Source organism: Opisthorchis viverrini (genome assembly GCF_000715545.1).
Source record: "Opisthorchis viverrini unplaced genomic scaffold opera_v5_468, whole genome shotgun sequence".
Classification (NCBI taxonomy): Eukaryota; Metazoa; Platyhelminthes; class Trematoda; order Opisthorchiida; family Opisthorchiidae; genus Opisthorchis; species Opisthorchis viverrini.
Genome location: NW_008752132.1, coordinates 230253 through 241862, shown reverse-complemented (window position 1 = coordinate 241862; position 11610 = coordinate 230253). Strand labels below are relative to the sequence as shown.

At 45.6% G+C, this 11610-nt stretch overlaps 1 protein-coding gene across 1 annotated transcript in view; it reads left to right on the top strand.

Moving 5' to 3' along the window:
• The window catches only part of T265_11288 (hypothetical protein), a gene marked incomplete at both ends in the record, with an annotated part of 80405 nt that overhangs the window by 5600 nt on the left and 63195 nt on the right, over positions 1–11610 (top strand). The window contains 2 exons of the mRNA XM_009177904.1: positions 2519–2655; positions 4570–4655. Coding sequence (XP_009176168.1) covers positions 2566–2655; positions 4570–4655 — 176 coding nt within the window. The remainder of the gene's footprint in view (positions 1–2518; positions 2656–4569; positions 4656–11610) is intronic.

Sequence of the window (11610 nt, the reverse complement as noted above, 5' to 3'; positions counted from 1 at the left end):
TTGCTGAAAATCCGTCGACAGCCCACGACCGGTTTCGCTCTTTTTGGGGCTCAGCATGTAGGCGCAGTCCCCGAGTTTACGTCAACCTTATGTTTTACTTGAAACCAAATTGCACGAAACTAGCGAATATACACTTATTTGCAAACTACTTTGGTTTTTTCGAGAGACTCACCTGGAACCCAGCTGGAACCGTACAACTTGACGCCTCATCCGATATCGGGTAAAACTGATTGTCCGTACATACCGGAAAGCTTGGTGTACTTACCAGGCCGAAAAAATGGAAGAGGCAAAATATTTTAACAACTTGACGCCTCATCCGATATCAGGTAAAACTGATTGTCCGTACATACCGAAAAGCTTGGTGTACCTACCAAGCCGAAAAAATGGAAGAGGCAAAATATTTTTAGAAATATCCATTCTGTTGCTTCGGCTGGTCCTCGAAGGCCTCTTGTCAACGAAATTATCGGGGAACAAAGGGTTCTATGATATCCAGCAACGTGGCATAGTACTTCGAATGTCAATTCATTTTGCCACCTGATGCACCGAATTTCAAGTTCTGGACTCATTGTGGAAGATTTTGCATGCCTCGGTATGTGTGTAGCTGTGGTGGAAGTTCGTCTAATGTAGCTAGTGCACGATGCAATGTCTGAAATCACGTTTGCTAATTTGCATTACTTGTGGCACCAAAGCGACGCAAATTTGTTCTCCAAGGTTCGCGTATAACAGACTACAGTAGTGGACGCGTTGTTTGGTTGCGAGGGGCTCAGTAATTAGAGCGCGAAGCTGCTAACCGGAAGGTCCGTGTGTTGAACCCGATTCCGCATCTCGACTTCCCCTGTCTAGGCTTGGGCATCCTGGCAGTATCCCAGCCCTCGTGCCTCCTTCGGGTAGCATAGCAGCTAGCCACCGAATGGGCGTTAGGACTGAACGACTTTTTGGTTGCAAGGCGTGGCCTGTGTGAACCTTTCGATCCGTAAGTTTGGGCTCTAACTACTGGGCTATCTCGGACAATAACTGACTAACTGATTGACTGACGGAAGTTGTGGCCCGATAGCATCAAGCGGGGAGTCATCCTTGTGGAGGTTGCGTTTACTACATCTTCGTGCTTCGCAATGTGCTAGAGAGATACAGTCCGTACAGGCGATCTACAACTTTGATATTTTCGGGTTCCAAAAGTGCATTTGGCTCCAATATCCGCTCTGTTCTTAACACGCATGCTCGATAAAAAATACCATGGGGGTTTGAGAATATTCTAAATTACTGCTTTTGTCAGGATTGCAGGCGTGCCCAAATGTTTGTAAAGAGTGTGAAATAGGTTTTCTATGAAACTGGTATTGGACAAGGATGCTCGCTGCCTCCATTCGTGTTCAGTTTTGTGATCGAAAATAGATTAGTATCAGCAAATCTTCAAATCCGTCTTATTTGGATATTTGCTGGCGAAAAATTGCAGGTATGGATTATGAAAACAACATCCTTCACATCCTCGAAGAGGAAAAGGTGGCATAGGTGTTTCCGGATTGACAGACCACGATCGTCCTGTCCTTTGGTGTTCATGTTTTTGCCTATGAAGGTCGTACCCCCGGACGTGTAGTCGATGGACACATCGCTTATTATTCCAAGAGTTTTCCGCTTGCCGTATATCCTACAGTGTTATGGTAATGTGGCATGGGGTCAGTGTACAAGTATCGAAAACCTGGATCGTGTTTGGTAATTTGGGACATGGCTATAAAACGCTTCGTCTCTGAATGTCGAGAGATACATATATCAGACCGCAGTGTTGGTTTATTTGGTTGTACCACGAGTAGTGAAACCCAGGTCTTTGATTGCCGTTGTTATGAAGACGATTACGAGAAGTTGGCGTGATCCACTTTTTAGGATGGGGTTCCCGTGCTTTGCTGTAGGCTCTCGAGGATAGGACTGCTAATCGCTGTCAGTTGTCCCCCTCCGGCCAGTTTCTATCGAAATCGCTTGAGTGACCTTTTGGAGTTATTGGTTCCTCGAACTAAGTGCATTAGACTGGTTCTAGGTCCTATCCACATCCCGTTCTTTTCAAATGAGGCTTTCAGTAAATCACAGCTGCACGGAATCGAGGTTTTAGTGCCAAACACTGATGTGTTGTCGACAATGACGATCATGTATCGTTGAGCAAATCTTGAAGAACGGTGATGAGATTCGACGACTCAACCATTCCATCCTGTCTTTTCAATTGCTTCTGTTTGGGCCTGGAAAACTTGTCGGAATCTTATCCCTCGTACATTTTTCGAGTTTCACGGCACCTATTCAGCTGGACCGTTTGTTTTTTATTAGTAAGGAGCTTAGGCGGCCAGATCTACGTCCGCTATCTCAACACGAGCTGAACCTGACTGTCCATACCGTGGAAAATCATGTTCATCGACGACGATGGGTGCGATGTGGCGCTACCATTCTGCGTGTGCAACAGCCAACTTTTGCAGTTTTCATTACTTGTCGTTAGAATGCTCCACTTTTCAGATCGCCGTATGCTTTGGTTATTTTACAGTCAATTGATGGTATTTACTGATTGAAGACATTGGATTTTGAAACGACATGGATGTACAAGAGTTGTTGTCGATGGCTCAAAATTGCCTGAATTCCAGAACCGTTCGTGGCCACGAATCAGCGGATAAGTGTGAGCTGGTAAGTCGGGTGCTCCTACTCGGGACAATGACTCACCGAGCTCACTAGCACTGATGACAGTTAATATGCTGATGATAAGTGTGAACACTTGGCAGTTGGGCTAATCATGTCCGCCTTATATTTTGCTCCAAGTTATGGATATATATGATTTCGAGGCGAAAGTTCTAGTGTGGGGTTTTGTCTTTCGGTACCTCCAACCATATATATTCCACTTCGGAGTCCCTGTCCTAGGCGATTCTAGCCGCTAACGTGACTGTGTTTGCCTTTTACGACCTACACGCTTCGCTGCCGTGCTACTGTTTGACCTCTTTTAGCTTGCAGCTTTCTATCGCGACGTCCTCAGTATCGTCAACGACGAACTGTGCACAAGTATTCTGTTTCGGTGTAGAAATTGGGTATTAAATGCGGCCGCACAGATTAGTACAGTGCAACTCTTGCGATAATCGTGTCTTGGCTACGGACATATGTCATCGTAGTGAAGAGTCGGAAGAGGTGAATATGTGCTAGTCAGCAGTTTCCGACATTATCGCTGTTAAGCCCACGGTCAGGCTGTATTATTAGTTCACCAACAATATCTGTTAGCGTTTCTGCCATTTGATTCGACTCGTCACAGTGTCCCCTGGGTGGACGGCAGTTGTCCACCTGACCGAGCTTGCCAGGAATGGTTTTCATGCTTGGAACCCCCAGCATGACCCCGATCATACCAGTTAGGTGCATCGGTAGTCAGTTATGAAATTTCGTGCTCGAACGCTGAGGCGTTTCATCACCATCGATTGCATATGTGACGGGAAGGGACTGGAATCCTTAGAAATCGATGTATGAGTGTGCAGATTTGTGGGTTGATACTTGTCCTTAGACTATACATAAAGCCACTGTGGACCCCTTATAGCATGTCATCTGAAAGAAACTCATGGCATCCGGTAAGTGTGCTGCGTGCCACATCTTCAGTAGTGTTGGTCGCTCATCAACAAATAGTATGAAAATCACATTGGGGCGCATTTTAGTTCGTGTTGTACTGTGTGATATAAATTACTTTGGTCTCGCCTTCAGACAGTGATATATAGGGTCTGCGTTCTCTCGATTGTCCTTTAGTTGTTCATCACCTCATGTTGTTGCATGCGTAGGATTGGTGAAGAACCTACCGCTTCATTTCATGAGCACATGTGTGTGCAGGTCAGCTTTGTGTTTATTGGAGTAATTGTACCTATTTATTAGAGCTAAGTTCCGTTAACTAGGTTTTATAGACCTTGACATCCACTCCGAAATTCAGCTACCAATGTGGTGCATACTGGCCACCTCTGAGATGACTTGAGCCTGTTTTCAGATGACTTTTCGCTCATCACTGGTTAGTGTAGCTTTTCCGTGCTCCAACTCTTGCCGATGTTTTAATGGAATGCTCATCACACACGCTTTCTTCAATGCACCTTGTGCACAACCATAGGGTCTTTAGCTCTATCGGGTTGGAAACGGTCATTTTATTTAAAGTGATGGAACTTGCCTTTCTTTTGGGTAAGTTACTGGTAACTGCAGCTTAGTGATGACCTTATTCACTACCTCTAGGCCGGATAGTCCTGTCTGACAAGGTTCAGGGACTGCACTTTTCAAAGGGATCTTTTCACCGTTAAGCTCCATCGAATGATGAATTAACCTTACTTTAACCTATATGTGTATTCGCATAATCCTCGTAGTTTTCTACTGGCTGGTATCTCATGACCCTTGGGTTGTGTATCACAGACGGGTCTACGTGGTCAACCATTACCTTTACTGTTGAAAACGCCTCGCACCACATTTAGCAAAAATTTTTGAACAACTTGATCTTGATTGTGCCCCTTTTTAACCGAAATTGTCATGCACCTAACTTGTTCTTGATGTGGATTTCAGTTTTTGTAACAAAATTCACTCTTTTTGTTCTAGGCTTTCAAAGTTCAGCGTATTCAGGATTGGGTCAAATCACCACGTGTAGCTGCCATTGTGACGCATGTCGAGTCCAAACAAAGCGTGTGAGTAATCGTTCGCATCTGTATACATGATCAACATTTCAGTCCACATATTTGCACCTAGCCCTGATACGGTTCCCCCCAAGAGAGGCTACGTCCTTAGAGAATCCGCAACAGCGTTCCCCGTCAGTAGTAGTGTACGATCTTTTCCAAACAGGGGATACTTGAAACTGCCACTGAAATCTTGTTTTCAGGCGCGGAAGTGGTGGGAAAGTACACTGATGTGTAATGGAATCGGTACACCTCTGAGGTGGGGGTTGTGGTAGCTGGACGCTAGACTACTAGCAGTCTGTGGTGTGATAATGCATTTTTAGAAGTGTTTGGCGTAATGGGTCTCACACTTAACCACATTTTGCTTGGCCAGGAAATTCGCTGCTCCTGCATTTTGCAGTGACCATTCCTTTCATTCTAAACACTCATTAGCATTAAATTAAATCGATAAATCGGACAAGATGGCTGTGGTTAGAATCCGAATTTACTGACCAGAAGGTTCGTCGTTCGAAACCGACCTGTGCTTCTCGACTGTCCCTGTCTCGGCAGTATCCCAGACCTCGCGTTTTCTTCGGGTGGCACGGCACATGGGCACCGAAAGGGTGCTACAGCTGAACGATTTCTATAGCGATAAAAGTGCGTGATGTAGTCTTCCCACAGAAATGTGAAGATACGCAAGCGAATGAAAAGATTTCACCGTTTACCGCTTTTTCATCTTGAGGGAACCGCATGGTACCACCCTCCAAGTACCTTACAACGATTGGGGTCCATTCCAACGATTCCCAGCCTGAGTCATGAACACTAGAAAACACGGTAATCTAAAAAGATGATTTTTTTCGGTGAACGATCAGCGATTGACTTCAATGCGTTTGTCTGACATCTGAGTTCCCCGGCAAGCAGGATATATTCTTATTTGACCTAACTGTTGTGTAATACCACCAGGTTTCACTTGTCAAGTTTGTTCATTTAGGCTGAATACATAATCGAATCTGACTCACGGACAAGCATCTGTAAGCGAACCAATTGGAAAATTTGATTACCACGTTTCCAGTTTTTGTCAAATTGCCGCCAAATCCACGACGAAGTTCGAAAGAAGTTGTGCGAGGTAACAAACTACCATGGCACTAATGGATTTGGCGTCTGAACCACCGTTGCACCACCTTCTCTCTCCGCTGTCTTTTCCCTTCGCATAGCCACTACACGGGTTTACTTACCTGGAATGGATAAAACTTATACCTTGCACTAGACCTTCGCCTATCAAACAGTAGAATAGTTTGGTACATGGCTGCAAGCTTGCCGAAACTTGCATTTTTACTATTGGACGCAATTTAGTGTGAATTGACCGTGGAACTGCTGTAAAAACCTGTTCATATCTTGTTCCTAATACATGATACTTTTGTTCTCTGCTGGAGTGGTCACCTTGGAAGTAGACGTTGGTGATTGGCTTCTTGGACTACATTTCAACGGTCGATCTTTCACGCGGTCTTTCTAGAGAGCGACAACTGCAGTTTAGTAGAAAGTGCTACCTGGTGTCTACATGTCCCGACCTAAAGCTATCACCTTATCATGGCAGTCGGACCTCAATGATGAAAGGATCCTGCGGATTTACTGGCTGGAATTTAGTTCCTAAAAGTTTATCCCCTCCAGGAAGGCCAAAGGGTATCTGCCCGATGAATAAGAGTGAGTCCCCGTACTGCGAGAAATCGTATAACGAGGCAGCTTGGCGGTATTCTCTGCATAAAGAGTGTGAAGGCAGTATTGTGGGTCGGAATTTTCGAGTCAAAGGCGTCTCTTCGTCCTGAACAACTAGGAAGTATCATTATTCCTTACAGCTTATTTGCCAAGCAAAATAAAATAAAAATAATCCCTTATTGAACTTTAATGTCCATAATCTGTCGAGTCGAGCTGAAACTTCGCTTTCCCTTTATGTCGATGTATGATGTGTCTTCGAAGCATGTGTGAAACGTCGAGCGTGCATCTTAATCAGCTAAGGGAGAGCTCGGGCGTTGGACACTTCACTCTTCCGACACCTGGTGTTCCTGATTCAAAGGTCCGTGGAGTGTATGGTGTTGAAATTCCATTTAACCTTAGGGCCGAGAGCGCTTCACCGGACTGGATCCCACTAAACAGTCATTTGTGCGCTGTACGGTTATCTAGCTTAGTTAAAACCAATGCAAACAGCAAACGGTGTTTACTTGCTTTGCCAGTATATGCCGCGATAGCCTGCAGTTCTGAATCTCAGAAAGACGGGCTTCATCACGGTCTGCCCCAACTGGTTCGACCAGCAAGAGGAACAAATATGCTCATCTTTGAGTGGGGTTCACCACAGTCCCTGGACGAAGCATAGTTGGGTTGATTGGATGTATCGGGTAGACTCGGAGTCGGTGCTCAGTGCGTGAAAAATCAGGTACGTCTTCTTCAGCTGTGTGTTGAACATCTCCGTTTTTAGCCAGGATGAAATTTCAGTAGAAGCGCTCACACCAAATTCACTTGGAGGCCACACACCGTAGGCCATTCATCGACACAATGAAGGTCATACCAGAAATTAGCGACTATAATGTTGAACGCAGATCCCTCAAACGTCGGATAATTAAACAGATAAAGATTGACAGAGATCTCTGGTGAACTGCGAAGGTCCGGAAATGGATAAAGCTCTCGCTTCAGGCAACAACCGTGCCATTTATCAGCCGATTCAACCACCTGGGCCAAAGAATACAGATGTCAGCCAGAAATTGTACGAAAAATGATGCGCCGGCAATTCATTCACCGAATCATTGCCTGTACTGGACTTTATATAGTACAGTCCATTGGCCTTGTTAAGTGTTCAGATGTAGGATCCTTTCGGAGCCTAACTGCCATGTCCTTCAAAGGTTGCACGAGTGCTGGATACTGCCAGGTTTCCCAAGCCTAGACAGAGGAAGTCGAGAGGCAGAAGTCGGCTTCGAACCACGGATGTTCCGGTCAATAAATCCGCGCTCTAACCACTTGGACTATCTTGCCTCTCTATTAACCTCGTTCAGCATTGCTTCTGAAAAAACCGATTAACCCTGCGTGGAGCACCGATACCAGTCCGCCATCAGCAACAGAAACCCAGCGTCAGATATCATTCCTTCAACGTGACATAGCAACCGGCCCGAATGGTATGCACCTTGCACTGATCAAACAAGTTGGTGTAGCCCCATTGAACAAACTGACAACCCTACTGCGGAAGACTTGGAAGGAAAACAGAATACCGCTGGAATAAGGCCCCTCGACCATTAACCCTATATTTAAAGAGTACAAGAACGTCATTTGAAAACTACTCTGGCATTCAAAGTTGTCTGGCATTATTTTGTGCAAGCCGATCGATTATCAGAGGAGCCAGATTCATGGGAACCAAGCTGGGTTTCGCCTGACTAAGGGTGTGGACCGTATCTTTACCTTAAAACAAGTTCTCAAATAGCGCGAGACGTCTTTCAACTATTCTATGTCGGTCGTTTCTCTTGATCTGAAAGCCGCTCTCAATCGTCAGGAAATTTCGCGCTGTTTGACTATCAAAGGTATTGGTTCCATGCTTCCAACCTGTAAAGTGCTGTTATAAGACTAGGTGGATCAAAGCTCATGCCTACAAACTAGCCAGTCGATATGGCAGATAAACTTGTTCACTTGGGCAGTTGCTTGGATATGAAATTATGTCTTGAATCCGGAAGGTCAGGACTGTTTTCGCCAAACTCCGATACCTATGGTTCCAATTAGACGTCAGTTTATCTGTCAAGTATACGCTGCGACGGTACGATATATACTGCTTTATGAATCAGAAACATGATCTGTACCTGCAGAGGGCCTACGAGATTTGTCAGTGTCTGACCATCGGTGCCCCCAAAGCATTGCGCTTGTTTTTTTTTTGGAACATCATATCAGGGATGCTGAGGCATTCTAGGTGGTTTTCCAGAAGAGGAACCTCGTCACATTGGATTAGTTCCTCACATTCCATGGATTATTCACCGAAGGATGCTAGAGCTGAATGATATACTTCCTATGCCAGAGGACTGTCTGTCTCAGTTCTGTGCTGACTGTAACTGACCGAGACGTATATAGTCTGTGATCTGGCGACGAAGTATGAATTCACCAACTAGTAAATTCAGTCGGCTTGACAGCTGTCGCCCTCCTGGAATGGAGCCCTGGAACTTAGCTGATCGGGAGTTAATGACAATAACATGCATCGTTCAATCACACGGTGACGCTCGTGCATCAAAGCTGTCGTCTACAGTGCGTAGCTGCCCAGACCAGTAGAAGCTAATTGTGCCGTGGTCTCTAATATATGACTATCTCTCCTGCTCTCTAATTTCCGGTGATCGAAACTGCCTCAGCTGGAACCAAGGCAACTTTAGTATATAGTTTGTCGCTAGTAAACTGAACTGACTTGAGTGTTGGTGGTCGTTGGCTTGTTCGCTGAGCTGGGCAATTTGATTGCAAACGTTTCATCACCAATCGAGGTGACATCATCAGTGCGTTATCGTGGAGCGTAGTAGTGCGTAGCGGTGGGTTGGTGGTTGTTCCGTTTGCGTGCGGTCTGCTTTCAGGATTGCCTTCATAAGAGTGACTACTGAACGAAGGTACTTGTGCGATTTGTTTCTTGTGAGCAAGCTACCACTGAAACGATACTGGACTCCATGGGGTGCATTCACAGAACTGTAAAAAATGTTAACTGGTCTTGGCTTGTAATCGAAGTTGAATTGCTACCATTTGATCTGGCTGCCGGATCCACATATCATTCCTACTGTCTTTGAGCCCGGTGTATTTTAGCATTAGTGATTTCGAAACGCTTTCCTTGCTTGGACTCGTTTAAGTAAGCGACAGCAAACCAGATGAACCGTTCATGTCTCGATTTTTACCTCTATCGAGTGGTGAAATCCCCGAATCACGTTGTACAATTCTAATGTATTCTTTGGAATGTCTATTTAGGAGACTGCGGATTTTCTGCGAGAATAGGTTGAGTTAGCGTGGTTACTCGCTTGCAGTATATGCTGAGCACCACTTTTCCTTACATTACATTTATTCATTTACATTACATTTGCATTCATGTACATTACATTCTAATGGCGAACTTCTTGCAACAGTAAACAATATATAAAGACGACGTAAACTAGAAAAATCAATCAGTTCAACCTGTCAGCCATGAAACGTGTGTCATAGACACAATGGTTCAAACTGCTACATTTTCGATCACCCTCGAAATCCGCCGGCATTCTTTGCCATTCTTCAAGCTCCAGATTATCCGCTGTTTGATGGATCTGCGTGCGCCAGTTGCTGGTATGGCTTTTCTGGTAGCAATAAGATCTGCTGATCTCGACGATATCCAGTGTTCATATCCAGTGGTCGTGTCAGGTGACATGGATGAACAGTTCCGAAAGCTGAGAGTACATTTAGGCAGTCTTCGTCATTCGGATGACCGTGCGTTCTAGTACCTTTCTGGCCACACCAGCTCGATACTCTTCAGCTATTAAAACCTGTCGAAGTTGATGAACGGAGCTGCTCTCCTTTGGCACTCATATTACTGACGGAAAGCAAAGTGACAGTCGAGCCCACAGGATAGCATCAGAGTCAAGTTGCGTACCTCAGAAGGAGTGACAATCCTTAACTGAGACTCTCCACCGGTTATTGGCGACATGGTCCAATTAAGTCCACGACTGTCTTGTTGTAGGTGGCCTCCAAGTAACCCGATGTGTGCGTTTGTGTTCGTACTGGTCAGGAACAGATGGTGATCTGGACACAACTGAAGAAGTCGCTTCCCATTATCGGTACGCTCAGGATCGACTCCAAACTTACCACCTAACTGTATTTCTTCCGGACTTAGTCGTCCAAACTGGGGATTCATATCATCTACCAGGATTACTGTATCCGTCCTTGCTGACCGAAGCAGTCGTGACAGATCTTGATAAAACCCCTCCTGTCTCAGAACTGCTGTCTATCCGATACGACAAATAAGCACCGTTTACCGCTTCGACCTGCATTGATCTTAATTGAAGCAGACAACCGCACAACACATAGTCGACTGTTTACTGGATCCAGTCCGGTAAGGCACCTTCATCTGGAGCTGAGTGCAACTCCCACACCCTAGATAGCACGAGCCAATGCTTCAGGATCACCAGATACCCGAAAAGTCAAATGTGGGACATCTGAGTTCGTCCCAAGAGGTTTGAGGTGCACGACAAAAGTGGGGTACTGAATGCGTTTCGGAGACACAACATACATCGACAGATAGGGGAAGCAAGGTTTCAGCAAGGGATGCCTACTGCCTAATTTGACATAGAGTACGGATATCAACGGCTGCAACATGGATCAGATCTTTTGAGGTTGGTAAGTTATTATTAGTCTAGTTGATTTTTTGGGCGAATACTTAGACACAGAATAATGGCTGGAGGACCGGTAGTGAATGAATGGTCTGAATCGCGAGGTAGCGTTTGTTAGGGTTTTCTTGGGGGACCATTCTCCGAAACAATAACTCACTAGTCTGATCTATTTGGCTGTAGGGGCCGGTTTGGCCCTAGTGCAGCCTAGGGCAGCACCGGATTTTTTCGTTTCAAAGGTAATTCGACCGTATTGTTTAATGCGTCAGCGGTCACGATAAACCATTGGGCTATCGGAGTGTGCGGTTTTTACGGTCGGCCTTTTCTAGCCCGTTCTTCCTCGGGGGAAGGCGGAATCACTGCTTCCATAAATATGGATTTGCTGGTCGCCTGGGGAAACGCCTCACTGCCTCCGCACTCTTATTACAGAGGACAGTGCGACTTTACCTCCTGACCGCCTCGTACTATGATTACTCGCAGCATGGGGACTCGCTGTTCTTTCTCGGGCTGCTCTCCGTTGACATTGTTGAACTTTAGGAACTGACTAGAACTGAGTTACAGTCAGTATAACCAGCAGGATCATCGCAGCACAAGCCCGACCACCACGACAAGGTGACAGCTTTAGGTCGGGACAGAAA